This window comes from Lepidochelys kempii, chromosome 1 (genome assembly GCF_965140265.1).
Source record: "Lepidochelys kempii isolate rLepKem1 chromosome 1, rLepKem1.hap2, whole genome shotgun sequence".
Classification (NCBI taxonomy): domain Eukaryota; kingdom Metazoa; phylum Chordata; order Testudines; family Cheloniidae; genus Lepidochelys; species Lepidochelys kempii.
This window is the reverse complement of record NC_133256.1, coordinates 247,320,823-247,347,760: the sequence shown is the minus strand read 5'-3', so window position 1 is coordinate 247,347,760 and position 26,938 is coordinate 247,320,823. Positions and strand designations below refer to the sequence as shown.

The 26,938-nt window shown below is 41.2% G+C and overlaps 1 protein-coding gene across 3 annotated transcripts in view; it reads right to left on the bottom strand.

Annotated features, from left to right (window-relative positions):
- Positions 1–26,938, bottom strand: part of BRAF (B-Raf proto-oncogene, serine/threonine kinase) — a 119,306-nt gene that overhangs the window by 65,900 nt on the left and 26,468 nt on the right. For all 3 annotated transcript variants that reach the window (XR_012156060.1, XM_073322392.1, XM_073322400.1), the window contains exon 3: positions 17,454–17,717. Coding sequence is in view for 2 of the 3 variants with exons in the window: in XM_073322392.1 (XP_073178493.1) it covers positions 17,454–17,717 (264 nt within the window). In the remaining variant the exon portion in view is untranslated. The remainder of the gene's footprint in view (positions 1–17,453; positions 17,718–26,938) is intronic.

Genomic DNA, 26,938 nt, shown 5'->3' with positions numbered 1-26,938 from the left:
GGAGGAGGGGACTGAAGAGATGATGTCTGGAGATGATGAGGGATGTCTCTCCAGATCCATTGGTACCGTCAGAATCGGACTAATCAGTGTGTCATCCAACACTATGTTGGAGTGCTTACCTAACAAGGTTGCGGTGATGAAGTGGGGGAGTTCTCCCAATCCAAGTGGGATCATTTGGAGGTTGATTATGGGGGCCACAAGCTGCAGTATGGCCAGCTTGGTTTACCCGGTTGTTGTATAGCCTCTGACCATGGTACCGGATACCAACTCTGCGGGTAAGGCAAGGTGGGGAACTGCTACAGTGCTGTCAGAGCCTTCTGGCACTTGTGCTTCCAGAATGGGAGCGGTGGACCATGTCAGACAGCAGTATCGTCTCAATCAGAGGAGTCAGAACCTCAACAAATGGCTGTGCAGTCGGAACCACCAGAAAGGGATGCAGCAGGAACATAGTGGGGGAAGGGTCCCTTCGACCCGTTGATCGGATTGAGAGCCATGGAGACTGTAGTCCCTCTAGAGTGAATAACTCGTGGGAACCTGACGTATTTCCAAGTCTCCCAGGGGTCAATGGTATCTGTTCTGCTGGGGAAGTCAGTATCGGGAACTGCAACTGTCTGGAGACAGATGGTTCTCAGAATGCTGGTGGAGTTGCCAGGCCCACAGTCAGTACTGGCAGATCTGGCAATCGGTACAGCCATTTCTCGGTCTTGTGAGACTTGGAATGCGTGGTTCCTTCATGGCAGAACCCCATGGGTGATGCAGAGTCCTTCTTAGACTTGGAGGAAGACTTACTGCCATGCTTATGGGCATGCTTCCTTGGTTTGCCCCCAATGCAGGGTCCTTAGCACTGGTACCTGCGGAGCCTGATGGAGAATCCGTGGCAGGGTGGTGCTCTTCACCTGTGCAGGCCAATGTACAGGGGGCTTCACTGACCAGGATCCAATGCCAGTCCCATGACAGCTTCCATAAAGTGTTTCCTGAGGTGGAGAGTCCAGTTCTGCAGAGTACAGGCAGGAAAGGAAAGGCAGATACTGCACCCGGACACTATATGGGCTTCCCCCACAAAGTACAAACAGCGTTGGTGCTCGTCATTGATGGAAAACAAGCAAGGGCAGTACGCACAGGTTTTGAGCCACTGCATCTTCGGCATAATCCAGTACCCAAGCCCAGCGGGGGCAAACACCAGCAAAGCCAAGTCCTAAATCAGGTACGAAAGGAAGAATCGAACAGAAAACAAACAAACCAAAAATGCAGAACAAATAAATCTAAACTACTAACAGTACTAAGGATAGTTTTGAAAAGTGTATTACAAGGACAAGAGAAGTAGAAGCTCCAACTCTGACCATGTGGTGGTGGGAAGGAACTGGAGATGCCAGCAGCCCGCTGTGCCCTTTATTGCCTTGGATGAGAACACGAGGCGGCACAGGACACGTGTGCAGACCGCCGAACAGTACTACTTTTAAAAGCTCCAGCTCCGGGCATATAGTGCACGCACATAACCCTCAGTGGAATACAATAAGGACCAAGGCTCCAAAAAGAATCAGAATTTCTACTGGTTTTCTCTCCACGAGAGAGAAGTTATAATGCTAGCCACTGTCAGCCACATTCTTCCTCCAGTCCTCAGGAGTGAGCTGCTGGCTCATTTCTTTTTCCCAATTTAACTTTATGTTGTCAATGTTGACCTGAAGTTCTGTAGAAAAAAAGTGCACAGAGTTTGGCTATTTATTTTTACCAGAGATCTAACAATCTTGTCATTTCAAACTGTTTCTAAATCTGATGAGGTTCAACAAGGACAAGTGCTTAATAGAGTGCTGCACTTAGGACGGAAGAATCCCAGGCACTGCTACAGGCTGGGGACCAACTGGCTAAGCGGCAGTTCTGCAGAAAAGGACCTGGGGATTACACTGGGTGAGAAGGTGGATATGAGTCAACAGTATGCCCTTGTTGCCAAGAAGGTTAATGGCACATTGGGCTGTATTAGTGAGAGCATTGACAGCAGATCGAGGCACTGGTGACGCCACATCTGGAGTACAGCATCCAGTTTTGAGCCCCCCACTACAGAAAGGATGTGGACAAATTGGAAAGAGTCCAGCGGAGGGCAACGAAAATTATTAGGGGGTTGGGGCACATGACTTATGAGGAGAAGATGAGGGAACTGGGCTTAGTCAGTCTGCAGAAGAGAAAAGTGAGGGGGGATTTGATAGTAGCCTTCAACTACCTGAAGGAGGGTTTCAAAGAGGATGGAGGTAGGCTGTTCTCAGTGGTGGCAGATGACAGAACAAGGAGCAATGGTCTCCAGTTGCAGTGGGGGAGGTCTAGGTTGGATATTAGGAAACACTATTTCACTAGGAGGGTGGTGAAGCACTGGACTGGGTTACCTAGGGAGGTGGTGGAATCTCCATCTTTAGAGGTTTTTAAGGCCTGGCTTGACAAAGCCCTGGCTGGGATGATTTAGTTGTGGTTGGTCCTGCTTTGAGCAGGGGGTCGGACTAGATGACCTCCTAAGGTCTCTTCCAACCCTAATCATCTATGATTCTATGATATTTTTAAATACAAGGCCTGATTTTCTAAATTTATTTTTCTCATGCAATTGTATGAAAAATGTTAGCTCAGTTTTGTCAAATTTCATATATTTTAGTACTGTACATCATGTGGAATTAGTTATAATGTCTGGGATATTATACCTGATGGAGTCTATTTTGAAATATCACTAGGAAATACTAGTTAGACAGTCATATTTTGTCACATTTTCAGCACACTGGAAAGCCATGGATTCTTTCTTGTAAAATGGTGTGTGACTACCATTTATTAGTCATACAAAATTCAGTTTGTATTAGACCAGGTGTTTGTCTTTGGGGAAGGTGGGGGGAGAGAAAAGGTGTTGCTTAAAGTAACTACTTCTGCCTTCAAAACTTTCAGCTATTTTCTTGCTAAAACATCTGAGATCCAGACTACCATTGGGCATTTATTTCTTACCCAGAGCTGTTCACAGGACATTTAGCCAGTCATCTGTTAACAGCAGTGCAGGGTAAAATTAACTGCTCCCTGTGAAAATAAAAAGTAAAGGTTTTGGACAATATGTGAAACATAGGTAACATACAGAAATATCCTCCATAAAATTAGAAGGAAGGTGGCTTTTCCCAATTGGATCTTGGGGTCAGCCTTTATGTTCTAACCTCCAGCAAAAGCGGTAGTTTAAAAAAATAAATTCTTAAAACAGCATCAATATTCACAAAAAGGGCCTGGGGGCATTGTTCCATTGCAGTGACACAAACCCCCTTCCAAAGCAAAGCTGAATAGAATTGATCTGCTTTGCAAGATTTAACATTCCATTAATCATGCTTCTAGAGCTATTTATAGATAGTGGCATCAATTACTAGTGACTGTTCTTTCACATGGTCATCATGAAGCAGTAATTTATTTAATAGATGGGAATAAATTTATGGTGCCAAAAGGTGTAGGAAAAACCAGAAGTAGTTTAATACAATAGAATGATGTTAGAGTCCTATAAGATCAAAGCACACCACAGACCCTACATGTCCGGAACTGATTGCTGACAATTGCCATGTCTTCATGTCATTCATTCATTCTGCAACCTAACATGCTAAGTTTTGAGGGTTTTTTATTTTTTTAAACCATAGCTGCACACAACAGAGATCTTCATTCAGCTGTCCGAATGATACTCAGGTCCATTTTGTGAGCCAATACCATCAATAAAGATCCCAGTATGATAGGAGTAATTCAAATTTTTCCCTCCAGTGTGCATTACTGTGGATTTATCAACACTGAATTTCAGCGGCCATTCACATTACCCATTCACATAGCTCAGTTAGGCCCCGCTCAAGGTGCTTTCCTCACAGTCTTCCCCAGATTTGAAGTACCTACATTTTGTGGCAACTATAAATTTCACTTCACTCCTCAGCTCCTTTTGAGAAATTAATAAATATGTTAAATAAATCTTATTGCTGAAGTGAGACACAGCACAGTTAAACTTTTGCCATGTTGAAAAATGACCATTTATTCCTACTCTGAGATATCTGAGTTTAGTCATCCAGCAATCTCATAATATTCCATCCACTGCCTTCTTCATTCTATTCAGCTTAATGGTAGCCAAAACTTTACCCAGGGTTGAGAGAAGTACCTCTCCAGTTCGTGCATGAAGATCACCCTTTTTGGCAATGCCACGCTGATACCATCTTTCCAGTCTTTTGGTACTTGTGCTTTAACTCATATTTCATTTAAGAGTTTTGCTAGCTGCTCACTCAGAATTTTGCCTGCTACCTTTAGTACTTCTGCTTGAATTCTATCAACCCCAAGAGCTTTCCCCTGTTTGTAGCCTTTGATAGTTGTTTTAATTTCATCAGCTATTAATGGTCCCTCTTCTATTTCTAACTTAGCATTGGCATTTCTCTCAAAGCTGTGCATCAATTATCCAGATAGATTAGGCTGTGAACAAATATTCAATCTTTGACAGATAATCAAAAATGCTACTGCTTGGCAAAAGTCCATCTTAATCAATTTTAAGAAAGCATTCAATAGTGTCCACAGAGAGACCCTGTGAAACATGGCGGATACCAGGCAAGCTGATCAACATGATAAGGAGTTTATATGATGGAAGCAATCAGATCGGATACAGGCCTAGCTGAGTGGTTCAATATTGTGACTGGAATTAGACAAGAGCGCATGTTAATACCAATCCTCTGTGTTTGCAATAGACGGAGTGATAAAGCAGGCAACAAAAAGCATGTTGGTGGTGTACAACGGGTGTGCAGAGATGAGTTACACAACCTTGAGTTTGCCACTGACATTACTGTACTAAGTATAATGTGGAAAGAAAAGACTGTACTTACATCAGAGGCAGAACAGGAAACAGCAAAAATTGGATTGAAAATAAATACAGAGAAAACCAAGATTATGAAGGTAAGAAACTGCACAATAGATGCAAGAGTGTACACAGAAAAGAATCAAAGAGATAGAGGAGTTCTATTATTTGGGGAGTGTGATGAAATTCGAAGGTGGCTACGATAAAGATATTCATATGAAATTAGGAAAAGCAAACACCGCTTTTAGAAGGATGAACAACATCTGTTCATACAGAGGTCTCCACATTAAACTAAAGGCCAGATTATACAATGTGATTATACTTAGCATGCTACTGTATGGAGTAGAGAGGTAGTTAACAAAAAAAGAGATATTGGAGGCTGCCCATCACAGATGGCTGAGGAAGATATTACACATTTTATGGAAAGAAAATATCAAAGAAAAGTCTCAGGTGGATGGGAAATTTACATGATATGGAAAATGGGAAACATGTTAAGCAAGCATTGAATTGGGTATTCCAGAGAGGAAAGAAAAAGGGAGGAAGGCCAAAGAAGAACTGGCAGAAGTCAGTGACAGAGGATATTGAATGAACTGGCATCACCTGGGAAGAATTACTTCAACTAGTGGGTGACTACTATCAATGGAAGAACTGGACTGCCCGAGTGTAAGCAGCACAGGAACCCCTAAGGGACTAAGGAGAAGCCTGGATAGATTGACAGCATAAGATCTACTGAAGGATTAGTGGGGTAAAATCAATAAGTTTACCTGGAAGTTACTGGTGCATTATACCCAATATGTTTACATTATACATATCAGGTAAATTATAACCGAGAGTATTCAGATCCATTTTGTAAGTCTTCGTTGCCACAGACTGCACAAGAACTCCATTTTCAATATTTGATTGATAAATGTGTGGGTAGCTGTAATTGGATTAATCCAATTAGGTTCTGCCAATCAAAAAGAAGGTGAGTAGTGGTAAGAAACTAATTTATTCAACTGTCTGAAATTTCCAAGAAGGAAGAGTTCCTCACGCTTGACAGGTGAAACCAGTAGGACTACTTGAATGCCTGTAGAAACTCAATGGTTACAGTTTGCAAACTTTGAGGCATATCAAACTTAGAACATAAATTGCAGAAAGCAATATGCAAATCTAGAGTCAAAATAGGACAAATATATTATGGATAACTTAATTACCTAAAGCTTGCTCAAAGAAATTTAGGAACACAATAGCAAAAAGGATCCAACTATGTACTGCATAAAATTAGCCTATGTCAATCACTTAGGTAGTAGCAAAAAGTAAGATCTGGTTCTCCCACTGTTCACACACCTAGGGAAGAGGAGCAAATCAAATGGTTCTTTTACTGTAATTAGAAGGTTGGTATTCTAATTTAGAGAAAGGTGTGACGAAAGTCAGAACTCCGAGTAACAAGCACTGTTGTCTCTATGCAGAACAGCGCTCACACTCCTGGAATTCCTAAATGCCTTGGTGATAAAAGAAAAGTCTAGGAAACAGTCTCATGTTGCCTGGTATTTTGTAAATACTGCATTGCCTTTGTTGTTGTGATTAACTTGTGATATTTTAAATACAGAAACCCATATTTATATACATACAAAATGGTGGTGTGTTAAAGGTTTTATGGGCATAAGTGTGCAATGATTACTTTTACCTTTTCTTTAATTAAAATTCTTCTTTTAAGAACCTGATTGCTTTTTCATTGTTCTTAAGAGCCAAGGGTTTGGGTCTGTGTTCATCTGTACCAGTCGGTGAGGATTTTTATCAAGCCTTCCCCAGGAAAGGGGGTGTAGGGGTTGGGGGGATATTTTGCAGGAAGACATCTCCAAGTGGCCTCTTTCCCTGTTCTTTGTTTAACATGCTTGGTGGTGGCAGCATACGGTTCAAGAATAAGGCAAACTTTGTATCTTCGGGAAGTTTTTAACCTAAGCTGGTAAATATAAACTTAGGGGGTCTTTCATGCAGGTCCCCACATCTGTACCCTAGAGTTCAGAGTGGGGAAGGAACCTTGACAGGTGAGGAGATTAATATGTAGCATTACCTTATCTACTGGAGAATGAATCACAGAATCACACAATTGTAGGAATGGTGGCGCAGTGAGACTAAGGCTCCCTACCTGCCCTGGCTCCGCGCCGCTCCTGGAAGTGGCTGACACGTCCCTGGGGGAGAGGAGCGGTCCAGGGGGTCTCTGCACGCTGTCCCCACCCCGAACACTGACTCCACAGCTCCCATTGGCCAGGAACTGCAGTGGCGGTGCCTGCAGGCAGGGGCAGTGTGCAGAGACCACTTCCCCCCCACCCAAGAGCCACTGCTAGAAGAATGTCCAGGTCTCTTTCAGGGCTGCCCAAGGTAAGCGCTGCCCAACCAGAGCCCTCACCCTGCACCCAAACTCCCTCCCAGAGCCTGCACCCCAACCCCGCCTGCCCCAGCCTGGTGAAAGTGAGTGAGGGTGGGGGAGAGCCAGTGATGGAGGACGGGGCCTCAGTGAAGGGGGCAGGGCAAGGGCTAAGCGGGGTGGGGGGGGGAGGAGATGGGGGTCCCCAAAATTTTTTAAATCAAACTGGGGGTCCTCAGGTTGCTAAAGTTTAAAAACCACTGATCTAGATCATCCCTGACAGATGTTTGTCTTATCTGTTCTTAAAGATCTTCATTGATGGAGATTCCACAACCTCCCTAGGCAATTTATTCCACTGCTTAACTACCCTGACAGTTAGAAAGTTTTTCCTAATGTCTAACCTAAACTACCCTTGCTGCAATTTAAGCCCATTGCCTCTTGTCCTATCCACGGAAGTTAAGGAGAACAATTTTTCTCCCACTTCCTTGTAACAACCTTTTATGTACTTGATAACAGTTATGTCCCCATGCAGTCATCTCTTCTCCAGATTAAACAAAACCAATTTTTTCAATCTTCCCTCATGGGTCATGTTTTCTAGACCTTTAAATCATTTTTATTGCTCTTCTATGGACTTTCTCCAATTTCTCCACATATTTCCTGAAATGTGGTGCCCAGAACTGGACACAATACTCCAGTTAAGGCCTAATCAGTATGGAAGAATTAATTCTTCTGTCTTGTTTACAGTACACCTGCTAATACATCCCAGAATGGTGTTTACTTTTTTTGACAACAGCGTTACTCTGTTCACTCATATTTAGCTTGTGATATACTATGACCCCCTGAGTCCTTTCCGCAGTACTCCTTCCTAGGCAGTAATTTCACATTTTGTATGTGTGCAACTGACTGTTCCGTCCTAAGTGGAGTACTTTGCATTTGTCCTTATTGAATTTCATCCTATTTACTTCAGACCTATTTCTCCAGTTTGTCCAGATCATTTTGAATTTTAATCCTATCCTCCAAAGCACTTACAACCCCTCCCAACTTGGTATCATCCACTAACTTTGGAAATGTACTCTCTGTGCCATTATCTAAATCAGGGGTTGGCAACCTTTTAGAAGTGGTGTGCCGAGTCTTCATTTATTCACTTTAATTTAAGGTTTTGTGTGCCAATAATACATTTGAACGTTTTTTAGAAGGTCTCTATAAGTCTATATATTATATAACTAAACTACTGTCGTATGTAAACAAGGTTTTCAAAATGTTTAAGAAGCTTCATTTAAAATTAAATTAAAATGCTGATCTTACACCGCCAGCCCGCTCAGCCCACTGCCGGCTTGGGGTTCCGTTCACCTAGGCCGGCAGCGGGCTGAGCGGGGCCTGTGGCTGGGACCCCGGCTGGCAAGGGGCCGGCAGCCAAAACCCCAGACCGGCAGTGGGCTGAGCAGGGCCGGCGGCCAGGACCCCAGACCAACGGTGGGCTGAGCAGCTCAGCCCGCTGCCGGTCTGGGGTTCCGTCCGCCGGCTCCTGCCAGCCAGGGTCCTGGCTGCCGGCCACTCTCAGCCCACTGCCGGTCTGGGATCCCAGCCCTGTCCACATAGAGTAGGTACCTACCTTCTCCCTGGTTCTAGCCCATTCTTTTCCTCTCTCTGCACTGAGCTGAGGGTGGGAGTGCACTGAGCACAGGGCTGGGGGTTGGGGTGTAGGGTCTGGCCAGGAGCTAGAATGAGGGAGGGGGCTCAGGGTTGGGGCAGGAGGTTTGGGTGTGGAGCGCTTACCTGGGCAGCTCTCATTTGGTGCAAGGGGTGCAGGTGGGAATGTGGGGGAGGCAGGAGCTCCCGTTTGGTGCTCAGGGTGGGGGTGGGGATGTGGGGGGTGCAAGAGTCAGGGCAGGGGGCTGGGGATGTGTGGGGGGTGCCAAGTCAGAGCTGGGGTTGGGGTCATGGCAGTGCTCCCAGCCCCCTGCCCTGAGCAGTTCACGGCAGGGGGCTGGAGGGGATATGCCGATTCCACCCCCTTCCCCAAGGTCCCCAGAGCAGTGAGTGCGCTGCAGCTCTGCTTTTCCCTCTCCCTCTCCTTGGCAAGGGCCATCAGCTGATGGGCAACAGGGAAGGAGAGAAGCAGAGGCAGGAACCCCGCAAGCTGGGGGAAGAGGCGGGGGAAGAGGGAGCTCGCCTGTCCTGCAAGGAGAGAGCGGGGGGCGGAGAAGAGCAGGCCGGGCCGGATTTTTAATGGCACGCTGCTGTCTTTGGCATGTGTGCCATAGGTTGCCAACCCCAGATCTAAATCATTGATGAAGCTATTGAACAGAACCTGATCCAGAATTGATCCCTGCAGGACCCCATTCAATATGCCCTTCCAGCATGACCGTGAACCACTGATAATTACTCTCTGGAAATAGTTTTCAAACCAGTTATGCACCCACCTTATAGTAGAGTGACTGGATGTCCAATTTTATAGGGACAGTCCTGATATTTGGGGCTTTTTCTTATATAGGCGCCTATTACCCCCCACACTCTGTCCTGATTTTTCATATTTGCTATCTGGGCACTCTACCTTATAGTAGCTCCATCTAGATTGTATTTCCCTAGTTTGCTTATGAGAGTCATGTGACAGTATCAAAAGCCTTAATAAAGTCAAGATATATCACATCTACCACTTCCCCCTCATCCATAAGGTTTATAACACTGTCAAAGAAAGTTATAAGGAAGCTTATTTTCTAGGTGTTTGCAAACTGATTGGAAAAATAATGGAGCAAATAATTAAACAGATACTGAAGTTAAGCTGACTGGTCTGTAATTCCCCAGTCATTTGCCTTTTTTAGATTGGCACTATATTTTCCCTTTTCTGGTCTTCTGGAATCTCTCCCGTCTTCCATAACTTTTCGAAGATAACTGCTAATGGCTCAGATATCTCCTAGCTCAGCTCCTTGCGTATTCTAGGATGTATTTCATCAGGCCTTGGTCACTTGAAGGCATCTAACTTGTCTAAGTAATTCTTAACTTGTTCTTTCCCTATTTTAGCCTCTGATCCTACCTCATTTTCACTGGCATTCACTATGATAGATGTCCAAACGCTACTAACCTTTTGTTGAAAACTGAAACAAAGTCATTTAGCACTTCCGCCATTTCCACATTTTCTGCTATTGTTTTTCCCCCCTCATTGACTAACAGGCCTACCCTGTCCTTGGTTTTCCTCTTGCTTCTAAATGTATTTGTAGAATGTTCTTTTGTTACCTTTCATGGCTCTAGCTAGTTTAATCTCATTTTGTGTCTTGACCTTTCTAATTTTGTGCCTACATACCTGTGTTATTTGTGAATAGGATGGAAGAGATAGGAGAAAACAACTGTTAATAACTTCAACTGCAACCTAACTTCTTCAAACGTCCATTCATCACTACCCAGCAACAAAGTTTAACTATAAAGTCTAAACAAGCCAGTCTTTTATTAGCAACAGGGTGGATTGCTTTAAATCAAGTGATTTAAATCACCAATTTTAATTATGAATTAAACCATTAGTTTTAATTGTGTTTTGCATTTTTACTTTAGTTATTTCCCTACCATTGGTGAATAACCTTTAAAACATGTTGACTTGCAACTAAGTATACCCTTTACATTAAATTTGGTGCTTTTTGTTAAAGAGGAGGATACAATATATTTATATATATTTACTTAAGCCAATGTATAGTTTAAACTTATTTTTATTCAGACTCTTAATTTTTACATTTTTTATTGCTAGAAAATGGATGCATTTCTTATTTACATCATGATTAATTATTTTATTTCTGATTTGTGTCAAGTTCTATTTGCATGAAACATTTTAATTTTTATTAAATAAAACTACCTTACCTGTGCTGGACACATAGGGGAAAAAATTTATCAAAGTGTTTTTCATTTAAAACTGACGTATTAAAAACAAAGTACACCAGACCCTCGCTAGAACACGGGATTTGAGATCCATGCACGGTACTGTGTTAACGCGGGGACCGTGTTAAAATGAATTGCAATTAAAGTAATTAAATTGGGATCCATGGCCACGACCACGTTATATGCGAATTCACGCTATATAGACACACGTTCTAGCAATGGTCCAGTGTATTATCTGTAGTTAGTGAACTGAACTGATTGTTTCTGATCCCCATGTCCTTCAAGATTTTAGAACTAGATCTTCTCACACCTAGTTTTTATTCACAGATGGGAAGCAGAAAACAAGCTTTTCTTCTTTTTCAATTCCCAACTGGTTTCTTAACTTTGAAAGAACTAGCTGAACACTCTGAAACTAAAAATATTCTCTACACTTGCAGAAAAGGCTATTGCTATCAAAAGGTGGTTTAGGACTTCAACAAACTCTGGTTCCAAGTGCTTAGCCACGGTCTTCCAACAGCTCAGTGGTTTGATTTTCTTTAAAACTTGGCCACAAATATTGACTCCTTATTTCTGTATTTAATGTAAATGATTTTAATAGATTGTAAGTTTTGGCTTTCACATAGGTTATGTCACAACTGGGACATGGACAGTCAGACTCAGTGATCGGACCAGGAGTCAGGTACTGGGAAGTCAGAGTGGAAGATGGGCCAGAGGGCAAACAGAGTGTCAGGCAGGCTCAAGTTACCAGGAGACTGTGGTGGGGTACCAGATTACAGGCAGCAATCAAATAGCTAAGTTGAGGACAAACCACAGTTGGCAGCTGGAGTCTAGCGTTTATTGAAAGTGGAGTCTGGAGCAGAAATGGGCAGACAGTCTGCGTTGCTGCTCAGAGAGCTCCCCTTCATGGCTTCCTGGTTTATATACTGGTATTTGCCAATCAGGGGGTTGCAAAAAGGACTGCCGCTCCAGCCCTGCTGTACTTCCTGCTGAGCCCAGCTTCACAGGGTCCTCCCACAGAAGCCCAGCCTAAGCCTCCTGTGGCTGTGTAGAAGTCAGCAGCCTAGAACCCTCAAGCTCCCAGGTTCCAATCCTGTAGGTTCCAACAGGTTGCCACAAGTTTAATTTTAAATAGATTTTTTAAAAATTTAAATAAAAACATCCTTTTAAAAAAAGTCATTGTTTTTATGCACCTTAGTTAGCAAGACATCTGAGATGGATCAGAGAGGAAACTTTTCCTGTAGGTCCTATTTTAAATTAATTTGAACTCAAACGAACAGATATACTCTTAAAACCCCACAAAGTTCAGTCTTTACTCACAGACAATGTGTTGTAAGTTTGGAGAATATACACTGTATTCTTCATGCACAACAAAGAGGCTGGAGCCCTGTGCTTTAAGGGCTAAAGAGCCTTAACAAAGGCATTACCATGCCTGTAGTAAGATTTTTGGGGGGAGCGGGTGGGAGGCAATAGCAACATAGGGGAAAGTGATAATAGGGACAGAGAAGGAACAACATTGAGAACAATGTAGGACATGATACTCGCTTTCCTATAAGGGATTACGGTGTAAAGAGTAAAGGCCGGTAGGGACCGATGGTATAAACAAAAAAATAGTAAGGAGGTCGATAACATTCCATGGACTATTTTGACAGATTTCACAGGTACTTATTGAATAGTTTATTTAACAGAACACAAGAAGTGCACTACTATTTTATTCCTTCAAACTGCAAGGGGAACTGCTGTAGAGAGGAAGTGGCATCAGACAGTCACAGTTTGTGTATGTGCCAAATAATTTTTTCAAGCTTTTGTTTCTGTCTAACATTGAAGAGAAAGACACTGGATTTCCCAATCCCCTTTAAAAAAAAAGGTAGATAACTGCACAAAAACTAATACAGATGGAAAGCTGTGAAGACAAGCTGATTTCATTTACAATGTGCATTTGTTGGAGTGACAACAGTACTAATATACATTTAAGAACTAAATAGTTCCCTAAATAGTTTTTCTATCATGTAATTATTTAAGGTCCACTTTCTTAATACACTTCTCTAGGAATAAATGCTTTACATCAACAGAAAGTTGTGAATCCCTGCTCTTCAAGTTATGTAAAGGACTTGGTTCTAGCTTTGGCACATTGCAAAAAACAGGTCCTTAAAACTGTCACTGGTCCAAATCTGAGGAGGTGAAGTTAAATTCTTAATCCTTGCTTTTACCAGATACACATTTGAGGGGTAGCATGATATTTTTGTGACAGCTTCTTTTTAATAAAATGACAGTCATTTGAAATTACTGAGAGGTTTGGAACATAAACTACTGTAAAATGTATAAGTAGAGAAGCGGATAGATGACAAGGCCACAGCTGAAAAAAAAGTGTTTATTCCAGGGGTGCATTAATAAAAGGGATTTATTCCATGACAGAACTTGCTTTAGCTCTAAGTTTTGTGTACTCAAACACAGCATTAAATTCCTAATAGCAGTGTATGGGGGAAAAGGAAGTACTGAAAAAGGATATGAGAAAGTCTAATGCAGTCCTAGGATGCATCAGGCAAGGTATTTCCAGTAGACAGGGAAGTGTTAGTACTGTTATACAAGGCACTGGTGAGACCTCATCTGGAATATTGTGTGCAATTCTGGTCTCCCATATTTAAGAAAGATGAATTCAAAGTGCAACAGGTGCAGAGAAGGGCTACAGGATGATCCAAGGAATGGAAAACGTACCTTATGAGAGGAAAAGGAGTACTTGTGGCACCTTAGAGACTAACCAATTTATTTGAGCATAAGCTTTCGTGAGCTACAGCTCACTTCATCGGATGCATACCGTGGAAACTGCAGCAGACTTTACATACACACAGAGAATACGGAACAATACCTCCTCCCACCCCACTGTCCTGCTGGTAATAGCTTATCTAAAGTGATCAAGTTGGGCCATTTCCAGCACAAATCCAGGTTTTCTCGCCCTCCACCCCCTCCCCCACAAATTCACTCTCCTGCTGGTGATAGCAGGAGACTCAAAGAGCTTGGCTTGCTTAGCCTAACCACAAGAAGGCTGAGGGGAGATAGTTATTTATAGAGAGCAATCCTAACTCCTCTCCCTCCGTGGTAAGTGCCAATGTGGACACAAGAACAAATGGATATAAGCTGGCTATCAACAAGTTTAGGCTTGAAATTAAGTGAAAATTTCCAACCATCAGGGGAGTGAAGTTCTTGAACAGCCTTCCAAGGGGAGTAGTGGGGGCAAAAAAACCTAACTGGCTTCAAGACTGAGCATGATAAGTTTATGGAGAGGATGGTATGATGAGACTGCCTGCAATGACATGTAGTTGATCTGCGACTGCTAGCAGCAAATATCTCCAACAGCCAGTGATGCGACACTAGATGGGGGAGAGCTCTCAGTTACTACAGAGAATTCTTTCTGAGGCATCTGGCTGATAGGTCTTGGCCACATGGCTCAGGGTCTAACTGATCACCATATTTGGGGTCAGGAAGGAATTTTCCCCCAGGTCAGAGTGGCAGAGATCCTGGTGAGGTTTGCCTTCCTCTGCAGCATGGGGCATGGTCACTTGCAGATTTAAAGCAGTGTAAATGATGGATTCTCCGTAACTTGAAGTCTATCCTGATTTGAGAACTTTAGGAACTCAGCCAGAGGTTAGGGGTCAATTACAGGAGTGGGTGTGTAAGGTTCTGTGGCCTGCAATGTGCAGGTCAGACTACATGATCAGGATTGTCCCTTCTGACCTTAAAGTCTATGAGACTGGATCAGGATTTTGGATAACAATATATAAAGTCTTTTGCTTTTAAGTCACTGGTTGTATTCTGGGTCATGTTTGCTGACGTGGCTAAAAGGCTTACTATCTAATAGGTGTTCGGTGATTTAAAAGATGAACTTTTGGTGTCTACTCTATTCCAAATGAACAAATATGTAAGTTACAAAAATCATATTCATAACTGACATCAATTGGCATCTTGTTGCTGTTTTCAGCTGATGCATGCAGGACTGAACAGGCATAAAGGCTGAACCACCTTCACCTTTCAAAAAGGACTGAGGTGGGTGAAGCTTATATTACAACTCTCTTTTGTATGTTCTGTAGATAAGAACTTAATTCACCAGAGTGATCAATCCAGCAGCTCTCATGAACAGTAAACTCATTTTTATTGAAATCTCAAAGTACAGAAATACATTTATAAGTGCAACTGCTAAGTTGCCTAGAAAGCACTGCTGAGCTGCATGGGTAACTGTAGGTTAAGAGGGTTGGGAATGAGGGCAAGAATGGACACAATGGACTAATAAAATGTGATCAGCTGTTTATAACAGTACACAAATCAGCTTAGTTCAATGAGGTCTTGGTAACAGATTTAGGACTCATCCCTCATGGATCAATATTTCCCATTTTCACTTTTGGCCAAAGAAAGCGTACTCATCCAGTAAGGATGGTTATACTATGGTACCATGAATAGTGGTCAACAGCACTATTTGGGCTCTTTTGCAAAGTTTTCAAATACCAAATGCACACTTCCAGAGGTCCTCAAACTCTTTCATAGTATGGACTAGATGTTGGATACATTTTCTCATGAACCACCTTCTAGCCATTACTCACCATCCTTAAGGCAACTACAGCAACTGGAGTAAAATATTTTTAAAAAATACTACCCACAGAATATCTTTTTTAGCTCTTTAAGCATTAAACAGTCAATTAAAAAAAGTTAAAAGTAGTTTCAGGTACAAAAGTAGTTTAAGTCCCCATGCCATTTTTTATGGCTTCACAATTATGTTTTCCTATTTTTAAAGTGTTCCTCGACCGGTGATGCGCAAAAGTCCCACAAAAGCAGGAAAACTGACTACACACAAAACACTGTCAAAAGCACAACAGTTCAAAAAGTACAGAAAATATTTCTCTAATCTTGCAGTGTTTCCCAAATAGTAGGCCCCTGACCTACCACAGGTATCCACCCCCCACACTGGCTCTCACTTCCCCTGGGTAGCAGGCAGCAGTCTGAGGACTGGGATCTGGACAGCAGCAGCGCAGAAGCAGCGGCCTGAGACAGTGAGCAGTCAGCCAGCAGTCTGGAAGAGATGGTGGCCACGGTCGGTCATGGGGGGAGAGAGTGGCCAGCTAGGGCTGTAGGAGCGGGGCAGAACTGGGAAGTGAGGGCAAGGAGGTTGGAGGGAGCCAACTGGGGTAATGGTGGGTCCCCAAAAAAGACAAAATGCATTTGGGTGTGTCACCTTTGTAAAAAAGGTTTGAGAACCGCTGATTTAGGTGATATTTTAAACTATTAGAGACAAGCTGGGTGACATAATATTTTTTATTGGACCAACTTCTGTTGGTGAAAGACAAGCTTTTGAGCTACACAGAACTTGGAAGCTTGTCTCTTTCACCAACAGAAGTTGGTCCAGCAAAAGATATTGCCTCACCCAGCTTGTCTCTCTAATATCCTGGGACTGACAGAGCTACAACACTGCATACAACTTCTAACTATTTTAAGTTTAAATTTTAAAAAGTCAAACTTCTACCTGAAATTTAAGTTGACAATTGCCACTTAATGAATGTGTACATTTGTTCTATATTTATTTATTTATACATTTGTTCTATATTTTGTTCCTCTGTACCCCAAACACATGCTTCCCTGATGTCTGGCCCACCTCTTCCTTGCAGATACAACCTAGATACTGGTTTTCCACTCCCCATGACATTTCTCTACCATGAGCGATACTAGTTACATTACCAGGTCCAAGCACCTACAGTCTCAGGATAGCCAGTTCCTCACCTACTACTTCTATGTAGCAATAGCCCCAAGTGGATGCAAAAAAGGCTGGCTCCACTATCTTGTTTCCTTCCTGCTTTCACTGGTGCCAAGGCTGCTCTTGGTAATGAAGAGCCTGAAACGCCTTGTAGAAGTAACTGGAGGCAAAGGAGAACCAGCACTATGACCTCCATCTGTTTGTAAACCACCACTAGTTCGGAGACCACAGTTTGGAAACCAATGTGTTACCTGCAATACACATTACATGGAAACACAACACTAATCTCCCACACCCAGAATATATTATATATATATATAGTGAAACAATACTCCTCAAAACTAAGTCTGGGAAATAGCTATGCTGACTATGTTTGTTTCATTGACCTAAATTTAATTTTTGAAAAGTATTCTAAGCATCCATTTTTGTATCCCACTTGAAGAAGTTTTGCCTCTTTTGTTGCACGTAAGAGAATCAATCTCCTCAGTGTTAACACTACAAAGCAGCATGTGCAGCAAAGTTGAAATAACCAACAGACTTTGGCAGAATACAAGAATTACATCACACTTTTTGCTTGCATATGTCTACAGATACATTTTTTGGCTTTCAGGTTTGATTCAAACATGGAAAGAGGGGGACAGATGCACAAAAAAATTAAGGTTATGAGCACGTATGCAGGGCTGACTCACCACTGTCCTCTGTTTGTTGGGTAGGAAGACTCTAACAATAGGTTTTTGTGGAGACTTGGGGTTATTCCGTGACATATCTGTGGGGTTCTGATAAACCGAAAGAGATGAATGTGCTACAGAGAGGCTAGAGGAGGAAGATGATGTAACTGTGTCTGTTGAAGCAGAGCTGGAGACAGAGAAATCAGTTCCATTCCCCATGGATTCCAATAACTGCTGTTCTCTTTGTTGTAGAGCATCTAACTTGCTGGTGTACTCTTCATAGGCCTGTAGAGGAAAAAAAAGTTATTTAAAATCAGTTTGGCATCTCGGATGCATAAGCTGCACTGAGTGTGAATTTGTAGCCATAACACCTTAGGCTGTAATTACAGAAGATTCAAGTTACACAAAATTAGGCCTGATCAGTTCTATTGATATTGCTATTTTTTTGTTAAGCCAAGTGGATACTGAACCAATAGCTCATCTTTTGATGGAACAGAAAAGCCATCATGACTATCAACTCTAAAGTAAATGCTCCAAAGATACTGTTGTACCTAAAAGAGGTAACTTAAATAATGAGCTTTAACAAAGTTTGCTGGTTACTTCACTGAACTATGCTAAAACTGATTACTCCCTTGGAACCAAAACCAAACATATGCAGTGTAAGAATGAAGGGGGAAACAAAAGTTTGCATCTCTAGTATACACATTTTAGTATATCATGGAGAAATTATAACTTGAAAAGTTGCTAATAACTACAGAATAAAAGTGTGGAGCCCAGTCCCAAAGACGAGTTGTGCACTAAACTAAACATGGTTCTCTCTTTTTGAAGTGTCAAGCAATTTAAAAAAAGTTCTTATTTTCACTACATTGTTATGCCCCTTCAGGGGTTCATGAATAGCATTTCTTTCTTTCTCCTGTTTTGATCTCACATTTTTCACCATTGCTGGCTGACAAACTACCCGTTTACTCCTCATCATCCCTCCCCACTTACATTATCAAGGATGCCAGCACAGCTCTTAAAACACAGTTTAGTTAGAAAGTGCACTCAAGTTGGAGGGCTTTTCAGCAGGACAAAATTGCTGGGTTGGAAAACATTTTAAAAAAGACAGTATTTGGTAACTGTGTGATGAGTTAAATATTTTGAATTCAGTGCATTTCCACCAGATAATTAAAGCTGGCTCAAAATTTTAATCCAAAATTATTTGACAGTGTCCCTTAGTTGAAAAACAGAACACTATCCTTTGAATAGAACAGTTTTTAAGTCTGGCTATAAAAATTTTTTTAATGCACAGACACAAGACAGGAAAAATCCCTCATTGTGCTGGGGATTTTCCAGCCAGCTGAAGACAAGAAACCCTCAGAACAAATATGACGACACCTGCAATCAGACTCATTTCCAACCAAAAAATATATTATAATAGCCTAGCTGTATTTTCATCTAGACTAGATGTTGAACTCTGCAGCCACCTCATCAGAAGCGTTTCTGTTAGTTGTATTAGTTAATACTAACATTAAACTTTCAGATTAGTTGCAATGATTCTTTGAGTTTGGAGGTTTAAAAAGGTATACACAAGTGCTCTGCATTTTACAGACAAACTAAGATAGATCTCTGCCCCCAAGAGCTGAAGAGGATAGATGTTTTTTCCCCTTTATCCTCCACACAAGAAATCAAGACTGATATCAAGGTGCATACTGCCTGCTTTGCTATTAGAGGGGCTTTCTTGTTATAGAAACAAAAAAAGGTCCCACTTAAATCCATTTGTCTCTCTCATGCTTTTCATATGCAATGTTTTCTAGCTATAAACTTCCTCCAATTGATTTTATAGTAAGCTAAATGTACTGAACTTATCTTATTTTTTTATTATTAGAAATGTTTTACAACTGAACTAACAGAACATCTTAAAGATTTGAGTCCAATGCCTATGTGTGGAGAAGCCATTAGTATTCACTGGAGAGAAAAACGAACACTTTCAAAGAGTTTATCATAAGCACTCTATTTCGTCATTTTTGTATTTTTCCTTCACAGCTGCATTTGCAGGTTCAGCTAACCACTCTGCCTTTATTGAGCAAACAGTCTCTCTCTTCCTCATTATCAGCCTTTACCAACTGTTCAGAATGGAGATGTGCTCTGAATTTGTGCCATCATTTCTATGCCAATAGGCCGACAAAGAATTATGACTTCACTGTGGAATTAAGAAAAATTGTGAGATAAACGATCAAAGAGAACCCAGAAAAACTGAAAAAGAAATTATATAACCTTTGTACACCAGAAATGGGTCTAGCGCCTCACAGACACCAAATTCTGCTCTAAATTATACTCCATTGTCAAACACCATTATTCCAGATTTACTCAGGTGTAATTGAGGGCAGAATTTGGCTCTATCTATAGAAGATCAGCTTTTAACACAAGTTTCTCTCCTACTTCCAGTAAAGTGGAATGTTTTTCCATATACGTATAATTCCAGTAAGAGTTATACGCAGAGAATTATCTTAAGATAAACAAATGTTAAAAGTCACAAGCTTCTACTACAGTTTTGCCAATATACTTTTCCAAATCTATTCTTACTTCCTTTTTTCATAAACATTAGCTCAAATAATGTTTTGAAACACACACAGTATCACACTGCTGCAAGATATTTGTGGGTTTAACTTAGTTCCTGGACAAAATTACACATACTTTTCAAAATACGCAGACTGTTTATTTTGGCAACTTAAGATATTACTTTTGCAAACCCAAGTTATACTTCATAGATAAGTCACTTGAATGTAAGTGACAGACACTGGTAAACTAACTTTGGGCTCCTTCCCACCAAAGTCAATGGAAAAAAAAACCTCATTAACTTTAATGGGTAAAGGAACAGGGCCTGTTAGACTTTAAACAGTTAGTCACAGAGTAATAGAAGAAACAGCAAAAACATGTCGCACAACTAGATATCCATGACTGGATTTTAGCAGTTTGTTTAAAAGTCAATCCCTTTTATAAGCAAGAAGCAATAACAGAACGGAGAGCTGGTCAGGACATTTTCGATTTAATTTCATTTTGGCTTTGACAAAATGTTTGAGACACACATAGGTTTTGACTGACTGCTATAGTACATGTAACAGTCAGCTGCACAATTACACCATACTGGAAAAAAACACAAATAATCTTCCTACTATACTTCATTTGGGTAAAGATATACAACTATTACACAGAAAGGTTGACTGACCTATGTTAAATGTCAGTTAGAAGAAGAGGATTCACTTCTATTGAAAGTTGACACAACTTTCACAAATAGAAACTTTGCCTGTCTATACTACAGAGTTACACTGGTGCAGCTACACCAATGGCCCTAAAAAAACCAAATCTAAACAGTCTAGACAAAGCCTTAATAGTCTAAATTAATTTCTGCTCCTTCTTTTGCTTATAATGATCGATTTAGTTGATAAAAAACTAAATGCTTTAAATAAATGGAGTCTTAGATCATATCTCCACTGTATTGTAAGGAAGGCCAAGTTAGCTGAATATTCTGTCAACATAATGAACAGTTAAAATTGTAATAGGGTTTTATAAAATATCAAAAAAATTAGGTTGAAATCTGTTAAGTGTTTGCTTTTCCAGTGGAAGCAAGTAGTATTCAGCTACAAGACAAGTTTTATAGTTGCTTTTAGCTCCATATACAGCCAAGAAAATAAACACAGAACAGTGGAATGTGCACGATTGAGGACATGTAGTACTTGAAGATTAAAAACTGCAGTTTTTAAAGCCTCTGTGCTTATCCAGCAACTAAAGGTGGTGAAGCGTGTTCTGATCACCCCCTTTTCACAAGGAACCTGGCACCTGTGTTCTGCACCAGCTGGAGTTTGTGAAAAACCTTATTACGAAAGCCAATCTACAGGGAATTTCACTAATCTAATCTTGTAACAACAGAAATGTGGATAACCATTTCAGAGTCTGACGGGTTACAGAAATGGATGCAAGCTGTCTATTCTCTGACTGGTAAAAACTAGCAACAGAACTTAAATATCTCAGAAGAGAAGAATCTGAAAGACACTCAACTTTTTACTGAAGCACAACGTAGAAACCCTCCCCAAGCATGACCACCTTGGATCTTCTCTGACAGCAGAATTTTCAGTACAGCATGACATTACTGGTATCCAAATTCACAGCTATGTGAGTAATTGCATAACCGCCATTGGCTTAAGTTTCCTCCATCTGTAAGAGAGGTAATACTTCCCCCGAACCCTTCTGGGGTATTGGAAATACATTTGTGCTTATAAAGTGCTTTAGGCTGCTAGATGGAAGGTGCTATGTAAGTGCAAAATATTTCTAAAACTACATTTTTTCTACTCCAATGTTCTACCATATTTTCACTACCATTTACTAGTATATCATGAAGGTCACAGAACAGAAATTCAAGCTAGCAGGAACATGCAGAAGAAGCAGCCCCAGCAGGTACTGCAGGAGGGACTGTTGAACACTAAAGATATCACTGAAAACTGGACACTGTCCTCTCTGCTAACTGGCTATTTATTCCAGCCCTCTCCCTCACTAAACTTAGATAGATTCATAGATACTAAAGTCAGAAGGGACCATCACCTAGTCTGACCTCCTGCACAACGCAGGTCACAGAATCTCATCCACTCACTCCTGTGAAAAACCTCTCACCTATGTCTGAGCTATTGAAGTCCTCAAATCGTGGTTTAACGATTTCAAGAAGTAGAGAATCCTCCAGCAAGTGACCCATGCCCCATGCTACGGAGGAAGGTGAAAAACCTCCAGGGCCTCTTCCAATCTGCCTTGGAGGAAAATTCCTTCCCGACCCCAAATATGGCGATCAGCTGAACCCTGAGCATATGGGCAAGATTCACCAGCCAGATATTACAGAAAATTCTTTCCTGGGTAACTCAGATCCCACCCCATCTAACACCCCATCACAGGCCATTGGGCCTATTTACCATGAATATTTAATTACCAAAACCATGTTATCCCATCATACCATCTCCTCCATAAACTTATCGAGTTTAATCTTAAAGTCAGATGGATCTTTTGCCCCCACTGCTTCCCTTGGAAGGCTATTCCAAAACTTCACTCCTCTGATGGCTAGAAACTTTCGTCTAATTTCAAGTCTAAACTTCCTGGTGGCCAGTTTATATCCATTTGTTCTTGTGTCCTCATTGGTACTGAGCTTAAATAATTCCTCTCCCTCTCCAGTATTTATTTCTCTGATATATTTATAGAGAGCAATCATATCTCCCCTCAACCTTCTTTTAGCTAGGTTAAACAAGCCAAGCTCCTTGAGTCTTCTTTCATAAGACAAGTTTTCCATTCCTCGGATCATCCTAGTAGCCCTTCTCTGTACCTGTTCCAGTTTGAATTCATCCTTCTTAAACATGGAGACCAGAACTGCACACAGTATTCCAGGTGAGGTCTCACCAGTGCCTTGTATAACGGTACTAAAACCTCCTTATCCCTACTGGAAATACCTCTCCTGATGCATCCCAAGACGGCATTAGCTTTTTTCACAGCCATATCACACTGGCGGCTCATAGTCATCCTATGATCAACCAATACTCCAAGGTCCTTCTCCTCCTCCGTTACTTCTAATTGATGTCTCCCCAGCTTATGACTAAAATTCTTGTTATTAATCCCTAAATGCATAACCTTACACTTCTCACTATTAAATTTCATCCTATTACTATTACTCCAGTTTACAAGGTCATCCAGATCCTCCTGTACGATATCCCAGTCCTTCTCTAAATTGGCAATACCTCCCAGCTTTGTATCATCCGCAAACTTTATTAGCACACTCCCATTTTTTGTGCCGAGGTCAGTAATAAAAAGATTAAATAAGATTGGTCCCAACACTGACCCTCGAGGAACTCCACTGGTAACCTCCCTCTAGCCTGAGAGTTCACCTTTCAGTGTCTCCCCTTTAACCAGTTCCTTAGCCACCTTTCAATTCTCATATTAATCCCCATCTTCTCCAATTTAACTAATAATTTCAGAAGTGGAACTGGATAATAGCCCACTTTAATTGAACTGTCTCAACCCCCCACTTGGTAAGACAATTCCCATCTTTTCATGTACTGTTATATATATCCACCCCATTCATCTGATGAATTGGGCTTTAGCCCACGAAAGCTTATGCCCAAATAAATTTGTTAGTCTCTAAGGTGCCACTAGTACTCCTCATTTTTGTTTCTGCTGATACAGACTAACACAGCTACCACTCTGAAACCTAAATCAAATGCCTTACTGAAATCCAAGTAGATTAGATCTACTGCATTTCTTTTGTCTACAAAATCAGTTATCTTCTCAATGAAGGAGATCAGGTTGGTCTGGCACAATCTACCTTTTGTAAAATCATGTTGTATTTTATGCCAATTACCGTTTACCTCTATGTCCTTAACTACATTCTCTTTCCAAATTTGTTCCAAGACCTTGCATACAATTAAGGTCAAACAGGCCTGTAATTTCCTGGATCAGTTTTTCTCCCCTTTCTTAAAAACAGGTACTATATAAGCAATTCTCCAGTCATGGGGTATGACCTCCAAGTTTACAAATTCATTAAAAATGCTTGCTATTGAGCTGGCAATTTCATGTGCCAATTCCTTTAATTTCTTGGATGGTGATTATCCGGGGAGATTTAGTCCCTGTCAGGGTTCCCTCCCCACTCTGAACTCTAGAGTGCAGATGTGGGGACCCACATGAAAGACCCCCTAAGCTTATTTCTACCAGCTTCGATTAAAACTTCTCCAAGGCACAAATTCTTTGCCCTTGGAGGGTACACCGCCACCACCAAGTGATTTAACAAAGAATCAGGGAAAGGACCACTTGGAGTTCCTATTCCCCCAAAATTTCCCCCCAAGCCTTTACACCCCCTTTCCTGGGGAGGCTTGAGAATAATATCCTAACCAATTGGTTACAAAGTGATCACAGACCCAAGCCCCTGGGTCTTAGGACAATAGAGAAATCAGTCAGATTCTTAAAAAAAAGGATTTTATTAAAAACAAAAAAGTAAAAATCATCTCTGTAAAAATCAGGATGGAAAATAACTTTACAGGGTAACAAAAGATTCAGAAACACAGCAGAACTTCCGCTAGGCTTAGTTTCAAAGTTACAAAAACAGGAATAAACCTCCCTCCAGCAGAGGAAAAATTCACAAGCAGAATAAAAGATAATCTAGCTTTTACTTACAATTTTTGTAATATGAGAGACTTTTAGGATGGTTTATAGGAGAAAGTTTTCTGACCTGATGCTTCTCTGCTTCCCAAGAAAGCACACAAAAACAGAGCCTCTCCCCTCCCCGATTTGAAATTATCTTCTTTCCCCATTGGTCCTTTTGGTCAGGTGCCAACCAGGTTATTTAAGCTTCTTAAGCCCTTACAGGTAAGGAGGAATTCTAGGCTACCCTTAGCTGTATGGTTATGACAGTCCCACTAAGCTGTTTGAGTCTGACTTCCATCTCGGATGTGGTCATTTCTACTTGCATATCCTCGTTCACATTAACCACTCAGCCACTGCCCCTAAACTCTTCATTTAAAGGGCTAATCCTTTACTTTGAAGTTTCCACATATTAACTGCATGAGAGAGAATGCTATGGTTATCTGAGACACTACGCCAAATTCATTTATATAAACAAAAGATATAATGGAAGTGAGAATACTAATGAAGCTGCAACAGCTTTAAATGCATGTACTATACCTTTTAAACAGGCTAATTAGAGAGCATATCCAAAATGTTACACACAGTTGGTGTGTTTATATATGGTGTGTATACATTCACATACCATAATATAGCTGCCTATCCCTTCCCCTCCCACAATCAATACAAGTGAAAAAGTAAAACCTCTTAAAAACTTAAACATAGTTACCTATTGACACAATAAATTTACTAGTGAGAGAGTCCACGAGAATCAAACTGCAGTATATTCTGCAGAAGTGTCAGCAAAATTCTGCTTCCAGAATCATTGCTGCTGGTAATCATTTGAGAAGTTTTATAAAAGAACATCTTGATTTGTGGTGGTCTTAATTCACCTTACAAATGAAGTGAGCGTTTTCTAACTTTACACAGAAGTGAATGCCAACAAATAAAAGAAATCTAATGTACATTTTTTTAGAGTCACTTTCCTAGGCCATAACCAGACTTTACTCATTCTATTAGTACTCTTCTAAGGAACAAGAAATGTCAAGAAGGGAAAAGGTTTCAAAAAAAAATATCAAGTGGAAAAAGGTGGGTTTTGCCTAGCAGGAGTAGTGACTTTTGGTGAGAAACTAAGTCTTATCTCAAGTAGGTAGAGACCAGATCAGAGCCCTGAAGTGTGTGAACGTTCAGAGTTTATGTCATGGTTTCCAGATCTGGGATCTTCAAGCTGGGCTTCTAAACAAATATGGCCTGATTTTAGAAGCACTGAGAACCCCCCAATGCCACCAAACTATGTGGGAGCTGCAGGGGTCAAGCACTATTGATAGCCAGGATATTTTTATTTAACTAAATATGGATTTAGGAGCCTAACTTTAGGCACTCAGATTTTGTCCCAACCCATTTTACCAGTTGAGTATGTGTCAGGGGCATAGGTTTAAGTTAGGTGCAGATTTATACAAGTGTTGTATTTATTCCTACACTCACCCAAAGGGGAGAATACCACACAATAACTCAGTATCACTGTGCCCCTGCTCCTGCATAGTAGCACTTTCCTGGTAGTCCAAGAAGCAATATGAAACGATCTGGGATCTAGCAATTCCAGTTCTTTTCAACCTTACTCTCTGTATCTACAATTTACATGCTGTATCTACAGCAGAGAAAGTTATCTTGTTAAGTAAATCTATGGGTTGCTGAAGACATTGAATTATGTAGAAAACTGAAATTTCATCCTAGCCCTATTTAAGTCAATGGCAAAATTCCCTAATACAGAAAAGCAAAAGTTTAGAGACCCAGAAAAGGAGATGAGAAATTATGCTAGCTGAAAACACAACCCCATCTCCATCCTTGTAATTCTTGACTGTCTCTCAACAGAAGGAATTGGGAAGGAAGAAGATTCCCACAAACAAAAATAAAAGCCATAAAACCATTTACTCCTCTTCCTATATTTTGATTAGCTCTCTTTTTCATACTGTGTGTACATTTGCAAACTAGGTTTTCTGTAGCAATTAATGCAGGGTGTTAGTGTAATAGTTTGAAAGAGCAGGTGTAGATGTGACCCCTGAAAAACCCTTAGCAACACCCTCCAATCCAGTGGTTCTCACACTTTTGTACTGGTGACCCCTTTCACATAGCAAGCCTCTGAACGCGACCCCCTCTTATAAATTAAACACACTTTTTTATATATTTAATACCATTATAAATGCTGGAGGCAAAGCGAGGCTTGGGGTGGAGGCTGACAGCTTGCAAATCCCCCCCTCTCCCCGTGTAATAACCTCGTGACCCTGAGGGGTCCCGACCCCCAGTTTAAGAACCCCTGCTCCAACCTAATCTGTACCCATTTACAGAATTACTCTACTCTGGCATGTTACTACTGCTATATC